The 27,716-nt window shown below is 44.8% G+C and overlaps 1 protein-coding gene across 1 annotated transcript in view; it reads right to left on the minus strand.

Annotated features, from left to right (window-relative positions):
• Window positions 1-27,716, minus strand: part of xdh (xanthine dehydrogenase) — a 143,732-nt gene that overhangs the window by 6,982 nt on the left and 109,034 nt on the right. The window contains exons 28-36 of the mRNA XM_043675419.1: window positions 26,899-26,980; window positions 25,908-26,003; window positions 22,595-22,723; window positions 21,947-22,021; window positions 18,752-18,804; window positions 15,420-15,534; window positions 11,742-11,807; window positions 10,449-10,637; window positions 4,532-4,699 (exon numbers count right to left, since the gene is read on the minus strand). Of these exons, the coding sequence (XP_043531354.1) occupies window positions 4,532-4,699; window positions 10,449-10,637; window positions 11,742-11,807; window positions 15,420-15,534; window positions 18,752-18,804; window positions 21,947-22,021; window positions 22,595-22,723; window positions 25,908-26,003; window positions 26,899-26,980 (973 nt within the window). The remainder of the gene's footprint in view (window positions 1-4,531; window positions 4,700-10,448; window positions 10,638-11,741; window positions 11,808-15,419; window positions 15,535-18,751; window positions 18,805-21,946; window positions 22,022-22,594; window positions 22,724-25,907; window positions 26,004-26,898; window positions 26,981-27,716) is intronic.

Consider the following 27,716-nt stretch of genomic DNA (forward strand, 5'->3'; position numbering starts at 1 on the left):
CAGGAGGGGCTGGGGGGACTGTGTCATTATTTACAGGAGGGTCTCGGGGTGGGGGGGAAGTGTGTCAGTATTTACAGAAGGGTCTCGGGGAGAGTGTGTCAGTATTTACAGGAGGGTCCCTGGAGAAAGTGTGTCGGTATTTACAGAAGGGTCTCGGGGAGAATGTGTCAGTATTTACAGAAGGGTCTCGGGGAGAGTGTGTCAGTATTTAATGGAGGGTCTCGGGGGGACTGTGTCAGTATTTACAGGAGGGTCTCGGGGAGTGTGTGTCAGTATTTACAGAAGGGTCTCGGGGAGAGTGTGTCAGTATTTACAGGAGGGTCCCTGGGGTGTGTGTCAGTCTTTACAGGAGGGTCCCTGGGGTGTGTGTCAGTCTTTACAGGAGGGTCCCTGGGGTGTGTGTCAGTCTTTACAGGAGGGTCCCTGGGGTGTGTGTCAGTCTTTACAGGAGGGTCCCTGGGGTGTGTGTCAGTCTTTACAGGAGGGTCCCTGGGGTGTGTGTCAGTCTTTACAGGAGGGTCCCTGGGGTGTGTGTCAGTCTTTACAGGAGGGTCCCTGGGGTGTGTGTCAGTCTTTACAGGAGGGTCCCTGGGGTGTGTGTCAGTATTTACAGGAGGGTCCCTGGGGTTTGTGTCAGTATTTACAGGGGGGGTCCCTGGGGAGTGTGCCAGTATTTACAGGGTGCCGTGGGGAGTGCATCAGTATTTACGTGGGCTCCTGGGGATGGTGTTAGTATTTGCAGGGTGGTTCCTGGGGGAGTGTGTCAGTATTTACGGGGGGCCCTGGGGAGTGCCCAAGTATATACAGGGTTGTCCCGGGGAGTGTGTCTGTATTTATAGGGTGTCCCTGAGGAGGTTGTCAGTATTTACAGGGGTCCCTGGAGAGTGTGTCAGTATTTACAGGAGTCCCTGGGGATTGTGTGTCAGTACTTACAGGGGGTCCCTGAGGAGGATGTCAGTATTTACAGGAGGAGTGCGTCAGTTTTAAGTGGGGTCCTCGGGGAATGTGTCGGTATTAACAGGGTGTGAGGGAGGGCGTCAGTTTTACAGGGGTCCCTGGGCATGGTGTTAGTATTTACTGGGGTAATGAGTCCAGTTCAATATTTACTGGGGCACTGAGTGTGGTTCTGTATTTACTGGGGGTATCGAGTGTGGTGCAGTATTTACTGGGGGTAATGAGTGTGGTGCAGTATTTACTGGGGGTAATGAGTGTGGATCAATATTTACTGGGGTGATGAGTGTGGTGCATTATTTACAGCGGTAACGAGTGTGGTGCAGTATTTACTGGGGTAATGAGTGGTTCAGTATATACTAGGGTAATGAGTGGTTCAGGGGTAATGAGTGTGGATCAGTAATTACTGGGGTAACGAGTGTCGTGCAGTACTAACTGGGGTAATGAGTGTGGTGCAGTATTTACTGGGGTAACGAGCGTGGTGCAGTAATTACAGGGGTAATGAGTGTCGTGCAGTATTTACTGGGGTAACGAGTGTGGTGCAGTATTTACTGGGGGAATGAGTGTGGATCAGTAATTACAAGGATAATGAGTGTGGATCAGTAATTACAAGGGTAATGAGTGTGGTGCAATATTTACTGGAGGAATGAATGTGGTTCAGTCATTACAGGGGTAATGAGTGTGGACCAATAATTACAAGGATAATGAGTGTGGTTCCATATTTACAGGGGTGATGAGTGTGGTCCAGTATTTACTGGGGTGATGCGTGTGGTGCATTATTTACTGGGGTAATGAATGTGGTTCAGTATTTTTGGGGCAACGAGTGTGGTGCGGTATTTACTGGGGTAATGAGTGTGGTGCAGTAATTACAGGGAAAATGAGTGTGGTGCATTATTTACTGGGGTAATGCACGTGCTTCAGTATTTACAGGGGTGATGAGTGTGGTGCAGTATTTAGAACATAGAACATAGAACATAGAACAATACAGCACAGAACAGGCCCTTCGGCCCACGATGTTGTGCCGAACATTTGTCCTAGCTTAAGCACCCATCCATGTACCTATCCAATTGCCGCCTAAAGGACACCAATGATTCTGACTCTGCCCTTACAAGCTCTATCCACCTGAGTGGTAACTTTCAAAGATCTATGAACATAGACGCCAAGATCCCTCTGCTCCTCCACCTTACTAAGGTGGAACCCTACCGTTAACCCTGTATTCTGCATTCTTATTTGTTTTTCCAAAATGGACAACCTCACACTTGACAGGGTTGTACTCCATCTGCCACTCCTCAGCCCAGCTCTGCATCATATCTAAGTCCCTTTGCAGCCGACAACAGCCCTCCTCACTATCCACAACTCCACCAATCTTCGTATCATCTGCAAATTTACTGACCCACCCTCGACTCCCTCTTCCAAGTCATTAATAAAAATTACAAACAGCAGAGGACCCAGAACTGATCCCTGCGGAACTCCACTTGTTCTATGTTCTATGTTCTATGTACAGGGGGGAATGAATGTGATGCTGTATATACTGGGGTAACGTGTGTAGTGCAGTATTTACTGGGGTGATGAGGGTAGTGCAGTATTTACTGGGGGTAATGCGTGTGCTTCAGTATTTACAGGGGGGATGAGTGTGGTGCAGTATTTACTGGGCTAATGAGTGTGGTATTTACTGACCCACCCTCGACTCCCTCTTCCAAGTCATTAATAAAAATTACAAACAGCAGAGGACCCAGAACTGATCCCTGCGGAACTCCACTTGTTCTATGTTCTATGTTCTATGTACAGGGGGGAATGAATGTGATGCTGTATATACTGGGGTAACGTGTGTAGTGCAGTATTTACTGGGGTGATGAGGGTGGTGCAGTATTTACTGGGCTAATGAGTGTGGTGCAGTATTTACTGCGGGTAATCAGTGTGGCGCAGTAGTTACTGCGGGTAATCAGTGTGGCGCAGTATTTACTGCGGGTAATCAGTGTGGCACAGTAGTTACTGCGGGTAATCAGTGTGGCGCAGTATTTACTGCGGTAATGAGTGTGGTTCAGTAATTACAGGGGTAACGTGTGTGGTGCCATATTTACAGGTGTAATGAGTGTGGATCAGTATTTACTGGGGCAATGAGTGGTTCAGTAATTACAGGGGTAACGTGTGTGGTGCCGTATTTACAGGGGTAATGTGTGTGGTGCCGTATTTACAGGGGTAACGTGTGTGGATCAGTATTTACAGGGGTAACGTGTGTGGATCAGTATTTACAGGTGTAATGAGTATGGATCAGTATTTACAGGTGTAATGAGTGTGGTGCAGTATTTACTGGGATAACATGCATGGTTCAATAATTACTGGGGTAATGAGTGTGGATCAGTATTTACTGGGACAATGAGTGGTTCAGTAATTACAGGGGTAACGTGTGTGGTGCTGTATTTACTGGGGCAATGTGTGGTGCAGTAATTTCTAGGGTAAGAAGTGTGGACCAGTATTTACAGGGTTAACGTGTGTGGTGCAGTATTTACGGTGTAATGAGTATGGTGCAGTATTTACTGGGGGGACCGAGTGTGGTGCAGTATTTACAGATGTAATGAGTGTGGTGCAGTATTTACTGGGGTCATGAGTGAGGATCAGTATTTACTGGAGCAATGAGTGTGGTGCCTTATTTACTGGGGGTAATGAGTGTGGATCAGAACTTACAGGGGTTGAGTGTGTATCAGTAATTACTGGGGGTAATGAGTGTGGGGCAGTATTTACAGGGGTGACGAATGTGGTTCAGTAATTACTGGGGTAATGAGTGTGGAACAGTAATTACTGGGGGTAATGAGTATGGTGCACTAAATGCTGGGGTAATGAGTGTGGTGCAGTAATTGCTGGGGTAATGAGTGTGGTGCAGTATTTACTGGGGGTAATGAGTGTGGTGCAGTATTTACTGGAGTAATGAGTGTGGTGCAGTATTTACTGGAGTAATGAGTGTGGTGCAATAATTGCTGGGGTAATGAGTGTGGTGCAGTATTTACAGGGGGTAATGAGTGTGGTGCAGTAATTGCTGGGGTAATGAGTGTGGTGCAGTATTTACAGGGGTAATGAGTGTGATGCAGTAATTGCTGGGGTAATGAGTGTGGTGCAGTATTTACTGGGGGTAATGAGTGTGGTGCAGTATTTACTGGGGGTAATGAGTGTGGTGCAGTAATTACTGGGGGTAATGAGTGTGGTACAGTATTTACTGGAGTAATGAGTGTGGTGCAGTAATTGCTGGGGTAATGAGTGTGGTGCAGTATTTACAGGGGTAATGAGTGTGATGCAGTAATTGCTGGGGTAATGAGTGTGGTGCAGTATTTACTGGGGGTAATGAGTGTGGTGTAGTATTTACAGGGGTAATGAGTGTGGTGCAGTAATTACTGGGGGTAATGAGTGTGGTGCAGTATTTACAGGGGTAATGAGTGTGGTGCAGTATTTAGTAAGGGCTTTGCCCTGTTTCTGATCTTGCTCCAGACTGTGTGGGGTCTTGAAATTGACCTTGATGAAGCACTAATTTATCTGAGCTGGTGGTGATGTTCGCTTTAACTCTGACACTAAGGGAAGGCATACATACCATCTCTGTCAGGTTGTCAATGCAGGCGTTCCGTATCCTTTCTGGTGTTGCTGGGCTGTTGAGGCGAAGGGGGCCTGTCTTCCCAGAGGTTGCTCTTGCTGCAACGATGGCGTCTTTGATTGCGAAGAAAATGGAGGCAGCTAGGAATAAAGGGGGCTCTCCAACAGCCTAGGATGAATGGACAATGTTTATATATCACAGCGTGGGCTCAAATTCAACACTTACACTAACCCAGTGAATAAATGGACATTGTTTAAGCCCTCCACCAAGGATCCAGTTACCTGCAGTGATACTAATGTTTGTATCCCATTTAAAATGCTTTTTCTTTTAATTCAGTCACAATATTATGGAGGGTTGCCAAACAAACAGACCTTGGGTTGCAGGTTCATGGTTTCTTGAAAGTTGAGTTGCAGGTAGATAGGATAGTGATGAAGGGGTTCTGGGTGTAGGTTTGCTCGCTGAGCTGGAAGGGTCACTTCATGACGTATCGTCACCCTACTAGGTAACATCTTCGGTGGGCCTCAGGTGAAGCAATGAACATAATCCCTGCTTTCTATTTATATGTTTAAGTTTCTTTGGGTTGATATTGTCATTTCCTGTGGTGATGTCATTTCCTGTTTTTTTTCAGGGGGTGGTAGATGAGGTTTGTTGATAGAGTTCTGGTTGGAATGCCATGCTTCTAGGAATTCTCGTGTGTGTTTCTGTTTGGCTCATCCTAAGATGGATGTGTTGTACCAGTTGAAGTGGTATTCTTCCTTATCTGTTTGTGAGGATACTAGTGAGAGAGGGTCATGTCGTTTTGTGGCTAGTTGGTGTTCATGTATCCTGGTGGCTAGTTTTCTGCCTATTTGTCCAATGTAGTGTTTGTAAAATTTCTTGCAAGGTATTTTGTAAATGATATTAGTTTTGCTCATTGTCTGTATAGGGTCTTTCAAGTTCATTAGCTGTGGTTTTAATGTGTTGGTGGGTTTGTGGGCTACCATGATGCCAAGGGGTCGGAGTAGTCTGGCAGTCATTTGCGATATGTCTTTGATGTAGGAGAGAGTGGCTAGGGTTTCTGGCTGCGTTTTGTCTGCTTTGAGTTTGTTGCTGAGAAATTGGCGAACTGGGTTCATTGGGTAACCATTCTTTTTGAATACACGGGATAGGTGATTTTCCTCTGCTGTGCGTAGTTCCTCTGTGCTGCAGTGTGTGTTGGCTCATTAAAATGATGTTCTGATGCAGCTTCGTTTGTGGATGTTGGGGTGATTGCTTCAGTATTTGGTCCGTGTGTGTGGTTTTTCTGTAGACGCTGGTTTGAAGTTCCCCATTGGCTGTTCGCTCGACTGTGACATCTAGGAATGGCAGTTTGTTGTTGTTTTCCTCCTCCTTGGTGAATTTTATGCCAGTAAGAGTATTGTTGATAGCTTTGAAGGTTTCCTTTAATTTGTTTTGTTTAGTGATGACAAAGGTGTCATCCACATAGTGGACCCAAAGTTTGGGTTGGATGGTTGGCAGAGCTGTTTGTTCGAGTCTCTGCATTACTGCTGCTGCTAAGAACCCTGATATCGGAGATCCCATGGGTGTTCAGTTGGTTCCTCTGAAGGTTTTGTGGTTGAAGGTGAAGTGTGTGATAAGGCATAGGTCCAGTAGTTTGACGATACTGTCCTTGCTGATGAAGTTAGTGGTGTTTGGTGAATGTGTCTTTGGGTCTTCTAATAGTGTAGTTAGTGTTTCCTTGGCCAGGTTAATGTTGATTGTTGTAAACAGGGCTGTTACATCAAAGGAGACCATTATTTCATCCTCTTCTATCTTAGTGTCTTTGATGGTCTTCAGGGAATTCTTGGGTGGAGTGGATGGAGTGGCGTGAGTATTCTACTAAGTATTTTAGTCTTTGGTGTAGTTCCTCGACTAATCTGCAAGTTGGTGTTCCAGGTAGCGAGACTATGGGTCTGAGGGGGGCTCCTGGTTTGTGAATTTTGGGTAATCCATAGAAGCCTGGTGTGTTGGATCCATCTGGTTTCATTTTTTGGAAATCTGTCTTATTATTTCTCCAGATTTCTGAAGTTTCTTTAGTAGGGCTGTGATTCGGTTCTCTAGCTGTGGGGTTGGGTATATAGCCACTTGTTGGTATCTATAAGTAGTGAGTTCACTTTTTCAATGTAGTCTTTAATGTCATTTACAAAATACCTTGCAAGAAATGTAACAAACACTACATTGGGCAAACAGGCACAAAACTAGCCACCAGCATACATGAACACCAACTAGCCACAAAACGACATGACCCTCTCTCACTAGTATCGTTACATGCAGACAAGGAAGGACACCACTTCGACTGGTACAACACATCCATCTTAGGACAAGCCAAACAGAGACACACACGAGAATTCCTAGAAGCATGGCATCTAGAAGCATGGCATTCCAACCGGAACTCTATCAACAAACAAATCGAGTTAGACCCCATCTACCAACCCCCAAGGGGGGAAAAAAGGGAAATGACATCACCACAGGAAATGACAATATCAACTCAAAGAAACTTAAACATATAAATAGAAAGCAGGAATTATGTACAGTGCTTCGCCTGAGGACAACTGCAGATGTTATCTAGTAGGGTGACGAAACATCTGGAAATGACCCTTGCAGCTCAGCAAGCAAACCTAAATCCAGAACCCCAACCTGAGCTACAAATCTTCTCAAAACTCACTATGAAGGAATTCAATACGCTGGCCTTAATTGGCCAGTGCTTTGAGTATAGGAGTTGGGAGGTCACATTGCAGCTGTGCAGAACACTGGTTAGGCCACTTTTGGAATACAGGTGTACCTCTGTATCCAAGACCTACCGCGGATGCCCATAACTGTGGATAGTAGTGAAACCTATCATTTAAATGGGAGATTGACCTCTCCAGCAGGCCCCGGAATTATTTCTGGAATGTTCCATGCAATATTTTCGGGTCGCAGTAAACCGTGAATAACTGAAACTGCAGAAACCGAATCTTTGGATATGGGGGTTTTTACTGTACTGTGTTCAATTCTACCTCCTCTGTCCTGAAACTCTTCAGCCCTGTCCTTAAACAGAATCCATCAAGTTTTACCTGCACTTCCACACATGTCATTTACTGCATCCGTTCCTCCTGATGCAGTCTCCTCTACATTGGGGTGACAGACACCTACTCACAGAGCGCTTCAGAGAATACCTCTGGGACACCCGCACCAACCAACCCCACTGCCCTGTGGCCAAACATTTCATCTTCCCCCTCCCACTCTGCTGAGGACATGCAGATCCAGGGCCTCCTCCATCCCCACTCCCTCACCACCCAATGCCTGGAGGAAGAACGCCTCATCTTCCGCCTCGGAACACTTCAACCCCAGGGCATCGATGTGGACTTCACCGGTTTCCTCATTTCCTCTCCCCCCACCTTACCCCCACCTTCCAGCTCAACATCATCCTCAGGACCTGTCCTACCTGTCAATCTTCCTTCCCACCTATCCGCTCCACCCTCTTCTCTGACCTATCACCTTCACCCTCACCTCCATCCACCTATTTCACTCTCAGCTATCTTTCCCCAGCCACATCCCCCCTCCCATTTATCTCTCCATCCCCGAGGCTCCCAGCCTCATTCCTGATGAAGGGCTTTTGCCCGAAACATCAATTTTCCTGCTCTTTGGATGCTGCCTGACCTGCCGTACTTTTCCAGCACTACTGTAATCTTGACTGCATTCAATTCTAGGAGAAAGTGAGGACTGCAGATGCTGGAGATCAGAGCTGAAAATGTGTTGCTGGAAAAGCGCGGCAGGTCAGGCAGCATCCAAGGAGCAGGAGAATCGACGTTTCGGGGNTCCTTGGATGCTGCCTGACCTGCTGCGCTTTTCCAGCAACACATTTTCAGCTCTGCATTCAATTCTAGCCTCCCTGCTATCAGAAGGATGTTGTTAAACTTGAAAGGGTGACGAGATCTGGCTGGAGAGTCTGCAGTCATGGATTCCGAAGATGACAAGTAATTGTCTTCAGTTAGAAGACTGCGAGTCCTTAAAATTGCTTACCGCAGAGAGCTGTGAATGTTCACTCAGTCACTCTACTCAACACTAAACGACTCGATGGAAATTGGATAGACTGGGAAAGTGTTATTGAATGGTGAAGCCGGCTGAGTGGCCATATGTTCTGATGTATCATCCTATTGAAAAACTGAGCATTGGAGGGACTCTGTAGCCTGTTCTGCTTCCTATTGTTTTATATCCTTCTGTATCCCTCTGGTACCATTCCAGTTAATCTCAAAAGCACCCTCAAACTCCTTGACATCTTTTCTAAAAACGTCATTCCCAGGAGTGGACATAATCCTCCAGCTAACGTCTGATGATTTTATGACACTGAAAATATATCATATAAGGCCATTTGTTTAACTGGCCCCTGCTGGTGTTTCTGCCCCACGTCAGTCTCCTCCATCTCATTAACATATCATTGCACTTCCACAATTGAACAGAACATGCTGAACAATCCCGAGTGTGTTACACTGACAACCGATTTCAGACCATCAGTCATGCTCAGAACCTGGCTCACGTACACTTGCTAGAAATGACGTATATTCATGCACAGTTCCCCATTCCTTGTCAACAAAAGGAACACGGTGTCACCTTTTTTGAATTACCCAGGAGCTTTAGCAACCTGCAGTGCCTCCATTGCTTTCTCCCTGGCAACGTCTCAGCTAAAGTTAAAAATCACACAACACCAGGTTATAGTCCAACAGGTTTAATTGGAAGCACACTAGCTTTCGGAGCGACGCTCCTTCATCAGGTGATAGTGGAGGGCTCGATCATAACACAGAATTTATAGCAAAAATTTGCAGTGTGATGTAACTGAAATTATACATTGAAAAATTGATTGTCTGTTAAGCCTTTCATCTGTTAGAATACAGTGATAGTTTCACTTCTTTCATGTGTAAATCACAAAACCTTTTTTTTAAAGTTGCATTCTCGGGTTAGCTGTTAACAATGATGCTAGCTAGACAATATGTTGAAGGTGTTGGCCCCCTGTGTTCTCTGTCTTTGACCTGATGTTTAGATTGATTCTAATCTAAAAAGTGAGATAACAGAGTTTTACAAGAATGCATGCAGTTTTTGAGCAAAGTACAATGTAACTCTACAAGTACAAATTCACCCCACAAAATACATGTGTGCATGTGGGTCTTTGTCTGTCTGGGGTGGGGGTTGTGAGNNNGTGTGTGTGTGTGTAGTGAGTGCAGAGTGTCTTAAGTCTGTGAGGGGGTGCATGTGTGAGTGTGGGAGCGTATGTGTCTATAAGGGTGTGTGTGGGTGTCTGTGTGCGCGTCTGTGTGGACCTGTGTCCGTGTGTATGTGAGAGTGTGTGTAGTGCAATGGTGATCACCTGTAATGTGATATGAACCCAAGGTCCTGGTTGAGGCCCTCCCTATGGGTACCGAGGAAAGTGGCCGAGCAGAGGCTGATAGCTAAGTTCGGTTGACTAAAGAGTTGACTTTCCAACCAATCAGTGTGTTTTTGATCTCAACTGTGATTCTCGCACGGGTCCCAATGATTCCACAATGCACAAGAAAAGCTCCAGCCACACAGCTTTTCACGTCTTCTTCCCTCATTTACACATCTCTGCCCTTAAATGCTTCAATTCATTGATAAATAAAACCTTATCAAAACAACCATTTTGCTCATGCTGTCTAGGCCCTCCCCACATTTGCGATGTATTCAGATCAGAGCTGGGATGTCCTCTGCCAACGAATGTATGGGAAGTGGTGCAGCCAACACATGATGTGGTACTGGTGATTGGAGACTGCGCCTTGTCATTATTATGGGAGATCTGATGTCGTGGCCTTCAGTTTAGTGAAACAATCCATTTCAGCTCACACACAGACTAACGGGAGCAGATACTCCCTTCCCACTACCGGTTAAACAGGAACAAAGCAAGAAGTACCTTGGAAGAATAAATGGCTTTTCTGTTCGGAGATTCCCGGAGGAGAGATACGTTGAGTTGCATTGGGATATCGCCAGCTGATGGAATCTTGTATGCTCCTGGTCCACGGGTGTACAGGACACCCTCTGGTGAGTACCGTAGTTCCTCCAGGGTAAAATACCCGAGACCCTGCATGAAGCCTCCTTCCACCTCATCCAATCAGAAAAGAGAGAGATTCAAAGCCAATGTCCCTATAAACACGGACACCTTCCAACCATCTTTCAGAATATCTGGGGTGGCACAGCAGCTCAGTGGTTATCACTGCTGCCTCACAGTGCCAGAGACCTGGGTTCGATTCTAGCCTCAGGCGACTGTCTGTGTGGAGTTTGCCCATTCTCCCTGTGTCTGTGTGGGTTTGCTCCAGTTCCCTCCCACAATCCAAAGATGTGCAGGTCAGGTGAATTGGCCATGCTAACTTGTCCAGAGTGCTCAGTGATGTGCAGGTTTTAGGTGGGTTAGCCATAGGAAATGCAGTGTTACAGGGATAGAGTGGGTCTGGCTGGGATGGTCTTCAGCCTGTGTGGACTTGATGGGCTGAATAGCCTGCTCCCACACAATAAGGATTCCACTATGGTACATTAGATTCTATGATGAATATTGTATTCTCTTTTAGGGGCGTGGGCTTGGCGGGCAAAACCAGAATTGTTTGCCTTAATTGCCCTCGAACAGAGTGCCTTGATCGGCCTTTTTCAGGAAACAGTAAAGAATCAACCACATCGTTATGAGTCTTGTCAGATGCAGTCCAGACTGGGTAAGGGGAGCAGATTTGCCTCCCGAAAGAATCAAATGAGTTATAATCACAATCGACAGCAGAGATGTGTTCTCAATTCCAGATTTATGGACTGAATTGAGTGTAAATCCCACCTGTGATGGGATTGTGAATTTATGTCCAGCCAACATTAAACTGGGCCTCTAGGTTTCTAATCCAGTGACATGATCACCACATCCCCATTAATAGTGGGAGCCACCGTTCAGGTCCTGAGTTAATACTTACCTCGCGATACACTGTTATCTGGTCATTATCACATTGCTTTCTGTGAGAGGTTGTGCTGTGCAAATTGGCTTCTCTGGATCCTACCTTACCCCAGAATGTCCTTCATCGGCCGTGAAGTGATCTGGAACATCCTGAGCTCAAGAAAGGTGCTTTGGCAATGCAAGACAATCCTTTCTCTTTATTCTTTCTCTCTGTCCCCCACTGTCCCCTGTCACTGTCCCCAGGGATAACACTCCTCAAGTTGTGTGACAGTGCCTCACCTGACCAATGTCCACAGCTGGGTTCAGGCTATTCCCCACATCCATGACGATGTCAGTGCGCAGGTTCTGAAATCAAAGACAGACAGCAATAAAGATTTCGATATGTGACACTGATCCATGGGCCCTTATGGGGAGACCCACACTCTCTGACAGGAACTTGCACAGAGATGTACAACAGACTGAGGTCAATCTCAATCACGGCTGAAGGAACAGTAACTGGAGTCAGCCACAATATTCACAAATGTTGCTTCAGGGAACAAACCAACTTGAGGAGCACAGAGTCCCTTTCTGAACAACCCCTTCCCCTATACTGCTGCCTGCACTAGCCAAAGAACTGTTCATTTAAGTGAAAAAAATTTTAAAGTCACCCACTTGTTTCTTTGGCCTGTAAACAGGCTGTGTCTGCGTGGAGTTATATACTTAGGGCTGAAGTTCATTTCAGGCACAATTAACAGTCACGTGTGTTACTTAATTATGCTGTTTCAATGTTAACAACATCTATGATCAAGTCAGCGTAGGCTTAGTGGGTAGGAAACTCTGAGTCAGGAACGTGGCAGGTTCTGCCCCAGAGCACAGAGCACAGTATCTCAGCAGACGCTCCTGTGTCATACTGAAGGAATGCAGCATTGTCAGAGGGGGTACTCTTTCAGCCACCAACCCCCTTCTCTCTTAAGTAAAAGATCTCATGGTATTATTTTGAAGAAAAGCAATGGAGCTTTTTGTTTTGGTGGTGCTACATAAATGCACACCTTTGTCGCTTTCTTCAACATGCCGTTCTCCTGTTTTCCACACTCTTAAGTTTTCTGAAATTCTGTGAACTCACATTTGTCGACGAGACATCCCAATCTGACCTTGTCCAATCTGCCAGCACTTGGCCCATATCCCTTTAAATACTTCCTATTCATATACACATCCAAAGAACAGAGAATAAAGAAACTTTACAGCCCAGGAACAGGCCCTTCGGCCCTCCAAGCATGAGCCGACCGAAATCCACTGTCTAAACCTATCGCCCAATTCCTAAGCATCTGTATCCCTCAGCTCCCCACCTACTCATGCATCTGTCCAGACGCACCTTAAATGAATCTACCGTACCTGCCTCTACTGGCAACATGTTCCAGGGACCTTCCATCCTCTGTATTTTCCAGATACCTTTTAAATGTTGTAACTGTACTAGCCTCCACCACTTCCTTTGGCATCACCCTTTATGTTAAAAGAGGTCTCTTTTAAATCTTTCCCCTCTCACCCTAAATGTATGCCCTCCAGATTTGGTCTCTCACATCCGAAGAAAAACTTTGATTATTCACCCTATCCATGTCCCCTCATGATTTTATAAACCTCTATAAGGTCAACCCTCAGTCTCCAACGCTCCAGGGAAAACAGCCCCAGCCTGTTCAGCCTCTCCCAATAGCTCAAATCCTCCAACCCTGGTAACATCCTTGTAAATCTTTTCTGCACTCTCTCAAGTTTAACAACATCCTTTCAATAGAAGGGTGACCAGAATTGTGCGCAGTACTCCAGAAGAGGCCTCACCAATGTTCATGACTTTCTAATTCTTGTACTCAATGTACTGACTAATGAAGGGGAGAAAGTGAGGACTGCAGATGCTGGAGATCAGAGCTGAAAATGTGTTGCTGGAAAAGCACAGCAGGTCAGGCAGCATCCAAGGAACAGGAGAATCGATGTTTTGGGAATAAGCCCTTCTTCAGGAATAAGGAGGGTGTGCCAAGCAGCCTAAGATAAAAGGTAGGGAGGAGGGACTTGGGGGAGGGGCGTTGGAAATGCAATAGGTGGAGGGAGGTCAAGGCGAGGGTGATAGGCCAGAGTGGGGTGGGGGCGGAGAGGTCAGGAAGAAGATTGCAGGTTAGGAAGGCGGTGCTGAGTTCGAGGGATTTGACAGAGACAAGGTGGGGGGGGAGGGGAAATGAGGAAACTGGAGAAATCTGAATTCACCCCCTGTGGTTGGAGGGTTCCCAGGCGGAAGATGAGGCGCTCTTCCTCCAACCATCGTGTTGCCATGGTCTGACGATGGAGGAGTCCAAGGACTTGCATGTCCTTGGTGGAATGGGAGGGGGAGGGGGAGTTGAAGTGTTGAGCCACGGGGTGGTTGGGTTGGTTGGTCCGGGTGTCCCCCCTCTGACTAATGCACCTAATACAATTTAGCATGGCCAATTCACCTGGCCTGCACATCTTTGTGATTGTGGGAGGAAACCAGAGCACCCAGAGGAAACCCACGCAGACACAGGGAGAATGTGCAAACTCTACACAGACGAACAGTCACCCAAGGCTGGAATCAAACCTGGGACCCTAGCACTGTGAGGCAGCAGTGCTAACCACTGAGCCACCGTGCCACCCCAAGTTCCATCTGTCACTCCTTGGCTCATTGACCTGATCAAGGTCCTGTTGTACTCTGATATAATCTTCACTGTCCACAACACCACCTATTTTGGTGTCATCTACAAATGTTCTAACTTCATCTCCTATATTCACATCCAAACTATTTATATAAATGAAGAGAAACAGTGGACCCAGCACTGATCCTTGTGGCACACTGCTGGTCACAGGCCTCCAGTTCGAAAAGCAACCCTCCACCACCATCCTCTGTCTCCCCCCTTCAAGCGAATTTTGTATGCAATTTGCTAGCTCCTCCTGGGTCGCATGTGATCTAACCTTACTAACCAGGCAAAAGTGAGGACTGCAGATGCTAGAGATGAGAGTCTAGATTAGAGTGGTGCTGGAAAAGCACAGCAGGTCAGGCATCATCAGGAATTCCTGATGAAGGGCTTTAGCCCAAAACGTCGATTTTCCTGCTTCTCGGATGCTGCCTGACCTGCTGTGCTTTTCCAGCACCATTCTAATCTAACCTTACTAACCAGTCTACCATGTGGAACCTTGTTGATCGCTTTTCTGAAGTCCATATAGAGAATGTCTACCTCTCTGCCTTCATCAATCTTCTTTGACACCTCTTCAAAAACCTCAGTATCAAGTTAGTGAGACACAATTTCCTATGCACAAAGCCATGTTGGTTATTCCTAATCAGTCCTTGCCTTTCCAAATGTCTCAGAGTCCTCTCCATCAACTGACACAAGACTCAGCAGTCTATAGTTCCCTGGCTTTTCCTGACAATCTTTCTTAAGTAATGACACCTCATTAGCCACCCTCCAATTTTCCGGCACCTCACCTGTGACTATCGATGTTACAAATATCTCAGCGAGGGGCAAGCAATCACTTGCCGGCTTCCCACAGAGTTCTGGGAAACAACTCATCAGGTCCTCGAAATTTATCTACCTTTACATGTTTTAAAATCTCCAGCACCTCCTCTTCTGTAATACTTTTCAAAGCATCACTATTTATTGCCCAAGTTTTCTAGCTTCTGTGTCCTTTTCCTTTGTAAATATTGGCAAGAGATATTCATTTCCTATCTCACCCGTCCCTCTCATTTCCATACATAGACAGCCATGTTGATCTTTAAGGGGCACTATTCTCTCTCCACTTACTCTTATGCCCTTAATATACTTTATATAATCTCTTTGGATTTTCTTTAATTCCTTGAAACCTACCTATTTGACTGGCGTTTTCAGTGGCCTGCTGTCATATTTTGTTCGACTCTGTCACTGTGAAACATCTCGGGCATTAGGGATGCTACGTAGGTGCAAGTTGTTGTTGTTGTTGACTGCTTACCTTGTGATCGCCAGTGAGACAGTCAATTTCAACCTCTGAGCAAGCCACACCATAACTGTAGTAATTGTACGCCCTTCCTTCGTTCTTATCCCAGTCATAGTTCAGATCAGGAGTCCTGGAATAGGAATAGCAATGCGGGTCAATACTTTCTCAAATTATAACCCTTCGCGACATTCCCACTTGTGGCAAATTTCAGCAAAAACCGAAAGAGCGCTTTGTTAAGACTTTCCTTCTCACACCATCAATCATAGGTAGGAATTCTGTGATGAGTAATTCACCTCCTCACTCCCCAACGCCTGTCCATTGTCTGCAAGACATAAGGCAGGACGATGACGGAATACTCCCCACTTGCCTGGGTGAGTGCAGCTGTAGCAAGATGCTCAGCATTATCCAGGACAAAGCCAGTGTGCTTGATCGCCAATACCCTGTCTTCAGCAGTCACTCCCTTCACCAGAATGGCAGCAGTGTGTGATACCTGCAAGATGCTTGGCCCTGCTAGAGGAAGGATGTTGTGAAACTTGAAAGGGTGCAGGAAAAGATTTACAAGGATATTGCCGGGACTTCAGGGGTTGAGTTACAGTGAGAGGTTACCTAGATGTTACCTAGTATGGTGACAAAATGTCTGTAAACTAATCTTCCAGTTCAACGAGCAAACCTACATCCAGGGAGAGGCTGAACAGGCTGGGGCTGTTTTCCCTGGAGCGTCGGAGGCTGAGGGGTGACCTTATAGAGGTTTACAAAATCATGAGGGGCATGGGTAGAGTGAATGGCCAAGGCCTTTCTTGAGGGTGGGGGAGTTCAAAACTAGAGAGCATAGGTTTAGGGTGAGAGGGGAAAGATTTAAAAGGGACCCAAAGGATAACTTTTGCCTGCAGAGGGTGGTGCGTGTATGGAATGAGTTGCCAGAGGAAGTGGTGGAGGCTCGTACAATTACACCATTTAGAAGGCATCTGGATGGGTATATGAGTAGGAAGAGTTTAGAGGGATATGGGCCAAATGCTGGCAAATGGGACTAGATTAGGTTATAAGGCCAACCTGGGCTCCCTGGCATGGACTGTAACAGATGCGTGTCACAGATATATATCAAGCCATTCACAAAGTCTCCCGAGAAATTTCTTGACATGAGTCTTACATTCACTTTCTCTTATTTCTAAACTATCAAAATGGCACCGGGTTATGGCAATAGATGAAAGCTTTGTGCTGCATTTCACTGTAAAATAGGCATGACAAGAATCATTCATTCATTCAATATCTTCCCGTATCATTTATAAACTGATGCATGTTAGTTTAGATTGGGGACAGCTTCCTCACTTTTTTAATACAAACTGGTAAAGTGGGTCACTAGTGCTGACCCTGAGTTACCCGCGAGAAGTTTTCCCAGTTGCCATTGGGTGATGTATTTCCAACTGGAATGGTTTGTGGTTTCGATGGGAACATGCCAGTAATGGCATCCACTGCCCTTTCCTCCTAAGTGGTAGAAGTCATTGGTTTGAAAAGCTATAGAGTCGTAGAGTTCTACAGCGCGGAAACAGACCCTTCGTTCTAACTCATCCTATGCCGACCAAATATCCTATGCTGGCAAATGGGACTAGATTAGGTTAGGATATTTGGTCGGCATAGATGAGTTAGATCGAAGGGTCTGTTTCCGCGCTGTAGAACTCTACGACTCTATAGCTTTTCAAACCAATTTTACAGTGAAATGCAGCACAAAGCTTTCATCTATTGCCCTAACCCGGTGCCATTTTGATAGTTTAGGAATAAGAGAAAGTGAATGTAAGACTCATGTCAAGAAATTTCTCGGGAGACTTTGTGAATGGCTTGATATATGTCTGTGACACGCATCTGTTACAGTCCATGCCAGGGAGCCCAGGTTGGCCTTATAACATGAGATTTTGTAATATAGAGTTGGCCTTATAACATGAGATTTTGTAATATAGAGTTACTGATGATAGATACTCCAACAGTTTTTCCATCGTGTGGCAGAATAGGACTCTCTTCCTCTCTCACCATTTGCTTTGGCACCTATCGAAAAATTAATACCCAATCTATTTAGCCACATAATGATCGAGTGCTGGGGGCGATGCACTTGGTTTTCAACCTGGTACTTCTAGCTCAGTGACAGGGACACTACTCAGTGTTGCTCAGTAGCAGCAGTGCATACTATATACAGGATGAACTACAAAAATTCACCAAAGATCCTCAGACAGCACCTTCCAAACCCATGACCACTTCCATCTAGAAAGACAAGGGCAGCAAATACATGGGAACACCACCACCTGCAAATTCCCCTCCAAACCACTCACCATTCTGAATTGGAAATGTATCGCCGTTTCTTCAGTGTCAAAATCCTGGAATTCCCTCCCTAAGGGTTAACCGACAGCAGGTGGACTGCAGCGGTTCAAGAAGGCAGCTCACCACCACCTTGTCAAGGGGCAACTGGGGACGGGCAATAAATGCTTACCCAGCCAATGATGCCAGCTCCCAGGAATGAACAAAAGTAAAATGAACCTTAATCCACAGCACAATTCTGCAGCAGTATCAAACACCAGAGACTTCACAGGGTGACACAGCCCCACCTTGTGTCTGTGCCAGTTCCTGTCTAGCTAAAGCTATCAACCTGAGCTCGCCGCCTGTTTTTTTCCTCTTAATCCTGCACACGTTTGGAATTTAGCCCTGAGTAACATTGCAGCTCCCAGCATCCTCTCAGCCACAGCAGTCCAGGTCATAGCAGTTCACCCTGAGTTAGAAAAATTACAGAATGCACAAAATCTATGTCCTCTGTTTATCAGTTCTTCTGCAATTGGAAACAATTTCTCTCTACCCACTCTCTCAAAATGCTGGATAGTTTTGAACACATCTGTTCAATCTCTCTGCAACTTTCTCTGTTTGAAGGGTATGACCTCAATTTCACTGGTCTTTCCACCAATCTGAAGTGGCTCTTCACTTGTACTTTTCCAGTAGATCTTCTCTCTCCACGAACTTTATCACCCCTCTTGAAATCTGCTGCCCAAAATTGCATTTCTTCCCTGGGACAGAACCTGGTAATTGTCTTCTGTCTGTCCATTGATGGAGCTGAGGGACCCTTTGTGTAGTTAATAATCTTCTCCCAAATATTCCTGCAAAGCGTTTGTGTATAGTCAGCACCAAGGTCTCCACTTCCTGCACCTCCTTTGAGAATGACTTTACATTGTCTTCATTGTATCTAATGCAGCATTCACAACACTCTGTATTTTGTTTCACCTGACAAGTATTAGCTCATTTTTATGCATCTATTTAACTCAGGGATTGCTCTAACTATAAACCAAAAAGCCACAAATGGGTGCAGACATTACCTGTAGAATCCTGCCGCTGACAGGCTCACTCTCTCCATATAGGCTGCAGAAATCTGGGGGAGGACAAGGCAGAATTAAACAGGAAAGGTAATGATCCCTCCAACAGTGTATAATCTCTTAACGGGTCAGCTTTACAGAGATTAGATTAGATTAGATTACTTACAGTGTGGAAACAGGCCCTTCGGCCCAACAAGTCCGCACCGCCCCGCCGAATCGCAACCCACCCATACCCCTACATTTACCCCTTACCTAACACTACGGGCAATTTAACATGGCCAATTCACCTGACCTGCACATCTTTGGACTGTGGGAGGAAACCGGAGCACCCGGAGGAAACCCACACAGACACGGGGAGAACGTGCAAACTCCACACAGTCAGTCGCCTGAGGCGGGAATTGAACCCGGGTCTCTAGCGCTGTGAGGCAGCAGTGCTAACCACTGTGCCACCGTGCCGCCCACTAACAAACATTGTGCTGATTATTTGCTTCATGTCGTTGTCTCCTGGTTGTAGAATCTTGAAGTAAATCCTGAAGTATTTAAATGTGCACTTGTGATACCAAGGCTATGGGCCAAGTGCTGAAAAATGGGATTAGAATCATCGTAGAATCCCTACAGTGTGGAAACAGGCCATTCAGCCCGAACCAACCCTCTGAAGAGTAACCCATCCAGACCCATTCCCCAACCCTATATTTACCCCTGACTAGTGCACCTAACCTACATATCCCTGAACGCTATGGGCAATTTAGCATGGCCAATTCACCTGGCCTGCACATCACTGGACTGTGGGAGGAAATCGGAGCACCCAGAGGAAACCCACACAGGGAGAATGTGCAAACTCTACACAGACAGTCACGCAAGGCTGGAATTGAACCCAGGTCCCTGGCACTGTGAGGCAGCAGTGCTAACCACTAAGCCACCTGGCCAGATGCTTGTTTTGGTGACCAGTGTGGACTCAATGTCCTGAAGGGTATTTTTTCTGAGCTTGAGACTGTTCCTAAGGGGTTGGTCATTGAAGACTGAGGTGTGGAGATGCTTTTTCATTCAGAATCCTATGAATTGTTGGAAACCTCTTTCCAGAAAACTGTAAATACGTAGCCGCTGAGTTTGTTCGAGGCTGAGATTGTTGGATGTTTGGACAGTAAGGACACTCAGGTAGATCAGGAAAGGTCAAGAAAATAGAGTTGAAATCTGTAATATTGGGAGTAGGATGGTATTATGGATTGTTCCTGCTCACATGTACCATGTGGTTTTACTGATTATCATGGGTAGAAGTAAGTTTACAGCAAACATGGGATAAACAGGGAAGGTGTCACACATTCACCCCCTTCCTTAACCTCTTGTATTGTTCAAAGTGAAGATGTATAGAGTCCAAACTAAGCACATTCTCACAGAGTGAAAAGGCAATACAACAATGAGTAGGGCTTTGGGGCAAAACATATTACCGTAAACTGAAGTTTCAATGGGAATTTCAAGGTAAATACAAGTATATCAAAACAGAAGCAAACCATGAGGAATGTAGGATGTGTAATGGGAGAGGTTAACACATGGATTAGAAACAACAGAAGAGATAACGAAGAAAAGCCTCTCAGGTAAATCCAGAAGGCAATACAGGAAAGCAGAAAAATGTCCAAAATGTCTCCTCCAATCTTTTGAAACTAGTCCAGGGAATTACATGGGCAAAATATTAGCGATAAAGTGCCTTGCCACCTCTAAATCAGCATCAAGCACTCACACTTTGGACTTGCAGAATTACAATTAATTTGCACAAAAACTGCACAAATTCATGTAAGATTCTATAAATCCCACTTTAGAAATAGATTCAGTCTGACCTAAAACTGGGACACGGACAGACTTTAACCTTACACCTTCAATGCATTATCTGAGCTGTGACGGCACCTATTGTTAAAAGCTATCTTGAGAATGTAACTTTAAAAAATTCTAGGATTTACATATGACAGAACTGAAATTAACACGATCATTCTAAAAGACTTAAGCTAAATTTGTTTAATATTATATTCCATGACTCTGCAATCCTGTTGCTATGAAGTCTGTCTCTTATAATTCTGCTCCAGAACCACCTGATGAAGAAACAGCTTTTCGAAAGCTAGTGCTTCCAAATAACCCTGCTGGACTATAACCTGGTGTCATGAGATTTTTAACTTTGTCCACCCCAGTCCAACACCGGCATCTCCAAATAATCTCAGGGAAATCTCAGGCACATTCGCATTAAGGTGAACCAAGGTGTACAGATAGTTGGATTGTTAATAAAAACTCGAAAGAACTGCAGATGCTGTAAATCAGAAAGAAAAACAGAAATTGCTGAAAAAATTTAGCAGTTCTGGTGGCATCTGTGGGGAGAAATCAGAGTTAACGTTTTGGGTCAACAGAACTGAAAAGTGTCAGTTGACCCAAAACATTAATTCTGACTTCTCTTCACAGATGCTGCCAGACCTGCTGAGCTTGTCAAGCTGTTTCAGTGTTTGTGCACAGATGGATGTTTGATAGTATAGAACCTGAGTACTGCTGAGAAAAAGCACAATTTGTTAAAGCATTTTATCTTGCGCTCATCAGAACATTTCACGTTTTATGAAGAGAGAGCTGACGGGATGGCAAGTGAACTTTGATTTGTAAAGGCAGTGACATGCAGAATGAGTCAGTTAGATGAAGACTGACAGTTAACTGACAAGTTTTGTTTAAATTTATACCACGTACATTAACTGACTAGTTAAAGAATTGGGAGAAAGTGAGGACTGCAAATGCTTGAGATCAGAGTTAAAGAGTGTGGCGCTGGAAAAGCACAGCCGGTCAGGCTGCCTCTGAGGAGCAGGAGAGTCGATGTTTCAGGCATAAGCTCTTCACCAGGAATGAAGGGCATATGCCCAAAACATTGATTATCCTGCTCCTCGGATGCCGCCTGATCGGCTGTGCTTTTCCAGCACCACACTGTTTGAATCTAGTTAAAGAATTACCCTAAAGAATGAAGCAGAGAATCACAGCCGTCTGTTGGTTAAGCTTAATCTATTCCATCGAATTTCTATTTTGTCAAAATGCTGCTCCTTTTTGACATCAGTATTTTATGCGAATGCGTGCAAGATGGAAAAATTCGATGAGAGGTGTATTTTTCAGCCAGACGCAAATGAGAGGTGCTACTAATCTGAAATGAAAGATCACTGGAACAAATTATTTTGTACATACCCATTGTTCCCAGGTCCCCTTCGGATTGGCGAGTTTAAATGGTTGGAGTCTCTCCAGAAGGGTTTGGCATGCGTTCTGAAACAGACAGTGCGCTGTTAGATAAGAGTCATAGAGTCATAGAGATGTACAGCACGGAAACAGACCTTTCTGTCCAACCCGTCCATGCCGACCCGATATCTCAACCCAATCTAGTCCCACCTGTCAGCTCCTGGCCCATATCCCTAAAAACCCTTTCTATTCATTTACCCATCCAAATGCCTCTTAAATGGTGCAATTGTACCAGCCTCCACCACTTCCACTGGCAGCTCATTCCATACATGTACCACCCTCTGCGTGAAAAAGTTGCCCTTTTCCCCTCTCATCCTAAACTCTAGTTCTGGACTCCCTGACCCCAGGGAAAAGACTTTGCCTATTTACCCTATCCATGCCCCTCATAATTTTGTAAACCTCTATAAGGTTACTCCTCAGCCTCCGACGCTCCAGGGAAAACAGGCCCAGCCTGTTCAGCCTCTCCCTATAGCTCAAATCCTCCAACCCTGGCATAAGGTTGAATCATTACTTGTTGCTATTAGGGGCTTGAAGTGGAACCGAATAAATGGACAAATTAAAAAAATATATATATTTTAAATCCCAAGAGTGAATTCTTACTAAAATAGCCATTCCATTTAGATCTGATCCGACAGAAGCCGCTGTTGCACTGGTATTCGGGACAGTGTTGGTGCTGGTCTCCGAGATGTGAATCCGAGAAACTGGAATTCCCAGAGCCTTACTGGCAACCTGGATAACAAGGAATATTCACAAAGGTTAAGATTTCATTAAATCCCTTGCCACACATGAACTTGACCACTCTCCATTTTGACGTGTTCACGGTTCACAATCAGGTGGTGAGTGAGCGAGGGACTTTCTTCCTGACCTGATTGAGGATGATCAGCCAGGATCATAATGAATGGTGGTACTGGCTCGAAGGGCAGAATGGCCTACTCCTGCACCTATTGTCTATTATGTTCAAATTCTGGTGAAATGTCTTCACTCAGTGTCTGGTGGAGATGCTGCTACCACTGTCCTGGCCACTCAGGGCATTTTATGTGCCAAAGTCAGAACAACGTCTAGCCTGGGAGAGAATCTTGGAGGTGAAAGTATTGCCTTGATTATTGTCCTAATGGTTCATCGTTCTCATCAATCGTAGGTCTGGGAGGTTCTAGCGGAGACAGAAGGAAGCCATTTGGCTCATTGTGCATGTGCTAGTCTTGTGAAAGCATTATTCATTAGTCCCAGTCTCCCTTGTCATTGGGTCTGCAAATATTCCCATTATTTGGATTTATCCAAATGACTTTGGAAAGTGGCTATCAAGTCTGCTTCCAGCAAGTTTTCAAGCATCATGCGCCAGATCACTGAGTTAATATTGGCTCCTTATCCTGTCTCTGGGATGAGGGCAAACTCATTGACCAGTCAATCTATTTTTCCTGCTGTATATTAATAGTTTTGACCAAGGCAATCGAGAGAATTATCCTAGGGTCTCGGTAGATTTTTCTTGGAAGCGTGATGGTGGGCTGCAATTCTCATAGAATCCTGACAGTGCGGAAGCAGGTGATTTGGCCTATCAAGTCCACACTGACCCTTTGAAGAGTATCCTAGAAATAGGTTATAAATAGCAGAGCTGACCCCCCAGACCTGATCCCCGTGAAACTGGATTGGTGACAGATTGCCAACTTAAAAATAACTCATTTTTCCCTATCCTACATTCACTATTAGTCAACCAATTTGTAATCCATGCTAATTTTTTGCCTCAGATAATGAGCTGTTATTTTGTGTGGAACTCTCTAATGTAATATGGTGGCTCAGTGGTTGGCATTGTTGTCTCACAGCACCAGGGACCCAGGTTCGATTCCAGCCTTGGGTGACTGTCTGTGAGGGTTTGCACATTCTCCCTGTATCTGTGTGGGTTTCCTCCGGGTGCTAAGGTTTCCTCCCACAATCCAAAGATGAGCAGGTCAGGTGAATTGGCCATGCTCAATTGCCCATTGTGCTAGGCGCATTAGTTAGAGGGAAATGGGTCCAGATGGGTTACTCTTTGGAGGGTTGGTGTGGACTTGTTGGGCCGAAGGGCCTGTTTCCACTCTGTAGGGAATCTAACCTTTTTCAAATGCTTTTTGGCAATCAAAACATCCTGTATCTAATGTGTTCCTTTATCTAATTTGCTTGTTACTTCCGCAAACAACTCTAATGAACGGACTAAACATAACCTTTCACATAACCAAGTTGGCTCTTCTTGAATCAGTTATAATTTATGAATTATTGGGGCAATAATTCCCCTAGTAATGATTTTCAACTTGAAACTATAGATTTATTTGCTTTCTGGCTCTAACCTTCCTTGAATAAAGATGTTACATTTGCAGTTTTCCAATTTGCTGGGGCCTTCCCATGATCCCAGGATCTTTGAAGGATTACTTAGAAATACAGAACTAAAGAATATAGGAGCGGGAGGAGGCCATTCAGCCCTTTGAGTCTGCTTCACCTTTCAATCATGGCTGATTATCCAACTCCATACCCTGTTCCCATAGCCTTTGGTCTGTTTTAGCCCAAAAAAGCGACATCGAACTCCTTTGTGAAAGTATTCAATGATTTGATCTTAACCACTTTCTGTAGCAGAGAATACCACAGGCTTACCACTCTCTCATAAAGAAATTTCTCCTCATCTTAGTACATCTCATTATTACTATGTATCTATTGTCTCTGAGGCCACTTCTATCAGGGTCCTGACATACTGGCCATCAGATGCTGGGAACTTGATAATGTTTTGATTTAATAGTTTTCCCGGGTAATGACTTTTCTCCAGAAATGTTTTTGTTTTCAGTCCCTCCCTCTCTTTCAGCTCTTAATTTTCAACTATCTCTTACATTGAATGCAGATACAAACTACTTGTCAATGCTTCTCCACTTCCTTGTTTTCCATTATTAATTCTCAGACTGACTCGATAGAAAATCATTGCTTGCTTTAGTTCCTCTTTTTATTTTTAAAAACTTGCAGAGTTTTTTTGTCTATCTGTTGTATATTTCCAGCTAGCGTTCTCTCATATTCTATTCCCTTCCCTTAGTCTCTCCTACCTTCAGCCCTATCATTAACCTTTGCAGAATTGTAAAGTGCTCCTTTTAATTTGATACTATTCCCACAGCCTTATTTCTTCAGAGATGAGATTACTCAGTCTCAAAGAGCCTTTCTTTGTTGCTAAGCATTATTTAATATTTCCTTAGGAGTATGCTGCTGTTTCTTTAGTGTCCTACATTTCAAACTAGTCCCCTTGTTGATCACAATGTATTTATCTTCATATCCTTGTAAACATCTTCATTTAGTTTAAGAACACTAGTCCTAAACCCATACTTCCCATCTGCAGATGGAATTTGAAATTCTACTATTTCATGATCACTTTTGCTTGCAAGTTTTTTTAAATTTATGGCTATTAATTGATCCTGTCACAATGCAAATGCCTTTAACTCAAGAACGTACTGCACTAAGAAATTATTTTGAATGCGCTGTGGGAACTTCCTCTCCAGTTTATCTTTACAAATCTGATTTGCCCAATCCACATGAAGGTTAAAGTCAAGTACGGTTACCATGGTACCTTCTTTAGACACCTCACTTTGTCCTTGATGTGCTGTTGTTTTGTAGGCAAAAAATTATTCCCACAGCTGAACTCTTACTTTTCCTGTTTCCTATCTCTACCCAAACTGATTCTACATCTTGCCCTGTTGAGTTAAGGTAATCTTTCGTGGCTGTGCAAATGTCATTCTCATTTAACAGAATTACTTTATAATCTTTTCCTGGCTTATCACTCTGACATACCAAATGCACTTCAATGTTCAGGACCCAGCGTGAAATATGAGCGTAAATTGAAGAGGAAACACCAAATATTCCCAAACTATTGACTGGCTTGCATTGCTGGAAGCCTGAGTTATATTCATACCTGAACCATTTTTGTGTGGAGGCCTTGTCCCATCTCAACTCCACCATGAGTCAGAAGGACTGAGCCATCAGTGTAAATGTGGACCAAAGCTCCTGCCTGTAACAGAATGAAGCAGAGTGAGAGGCAATAAGGCACCAATTATAAACAGGAGAGTTCCCATCCTTCCCACTACAAATTCTCTGATGTGTCCTCTTGCTGAATCCTCACAGGAGCCATATACCATTGACACTCCTTAACTATGGAGCTGAAAGCCTCTGTCACCACATTTTCAATGCAAGGAACACGCCTTGGAAACATTGGGACCGTTGCGATATCCAAGACTGAGGTCGTCAGATGTTTGGGGGAGATGGCAGTGATAACATCACCAGACTGGGACACCACAGGACAAGGCAACTGAAGACATATTTCCAATGCTTTAGCAGTCAGTGGACGTTCAATTCAATTGATGGTGTGTAACGTTGATGATGAAACTATAAGCAATTAAACCTGTTCTGGTTCATCTTCGCTCTTGATGGAAGGAAATCTAACGTCTTTGCTCGGCCTGGATTACACGTGACTCCAGACCCACAGCCACATGACTCTAACTTGCTTCTGAAAGAGCCTAGTAAACCACTCAGAAACATTAGCATGGGAGCGAGATGGTTACCTCATGGGCAGTCAGGGTCATTCTCAATAGATCGAGTTGAGGCGTTTGTGAGTTAGTCAGTGTGTCTGAGTTTAGGGAAGACTCAATGAACACTGGCCTTTCCAATGATGCTCACATCCCATGCAAGAACAAAGGGGGTAATTAATGAGACTGACTTTTTAAGTTCAGAGTTAAGCTTAAATTCCTTCATATGCTGGGGGTGGGTGGGATTTGAACTCACATTTGCAGAGCACTAGGCTTCAGATCTCTAGCCCAATTTCATTTCCACTGTGCTACCACTTCCACCCCCACCTTCCCCCCCCCCCCCACCCCCATCTTCCTTTCCCCCCAACCCTCGACCTTTACCTGATTCAAGAATATGGCATTGAAGCTTATCCCGAACTTGGTTGGGATAATGGCCAGCCCTCTCTTCTTCCAGCAATGTTGCCTAGGCATGAGGAGGGAAGAAATAGTTAACAAAATGCAAACAAAGAGCTGAGGATGCTGAAGCACAAACAGACAATGCTGGAAAAACTCAGCAGGTGGAGAGAGAAAGCAGAGCCTCAAGCCCTGTGCCGAGAAGGGTCACCGGACACTTGAAGTGCAGTGACTGTTGCAATATAGAGCCAGTGGCAACTAGTTTGAAATCAGGAAGCTCATACATCCAGGAATGATCATGTTCTTTGTTTTCGTTGTTAGTAAGTATTAGCCAGGACTCTGGGGGGACGGCCATCTTCATTCTTGCTCAGGAACGTACTGCTCTAAGAAATTATCGTGAATGCATTGTCTGAACTGACTTTCCAATTTATCTTTACTAATCTGATTTTCCCAAGCTACATGAAGATTAAAGTTACCCATGGTTACTGTGATACCTTCTTTACACACCTCGTTTATTTCATCCTCGATGCACTGTTGTGGGGGATAATTGTTGTTTTGGGACTTATAAATTATTCTGTATCAAAAGGTGTGACACTGGAAAAGCACAGCCAGTCAGGCAGCATCCGAGGAGCAGGAGAGTCGACGTTTCGAGTATTAGCTCTTCATCAGTAATTATTCCCACAACTAAGCTCTTACCTTTCCTATTTCTTATCTCTATCCAAACTGATTCTCCATCTTTCCCCTTTGCGTTAAGTTCATCGCTCACGACTGTGCTAAAATCATCTTGAGAGGGTTCAGAAGAGATT

The sequence above is a fragment of the Chiloscyllium plagiosum genome, chromosome 3, assembly GCF_004010195.1.
Source record: "Chiloscyllium plagiosum isolate BGI_BamShark_2017 chromosome 3, ASM401019v2, whole genome shotgun sequence".
Taxonomy (NCBI): domain Eukaryota; kingdom Metazoa; phylum Chordata; class Chondrichthyes; order Orectolobiformes; family Hemiscylliidae; genus Chiloscyllium; species Chiloscyllium plagiosum.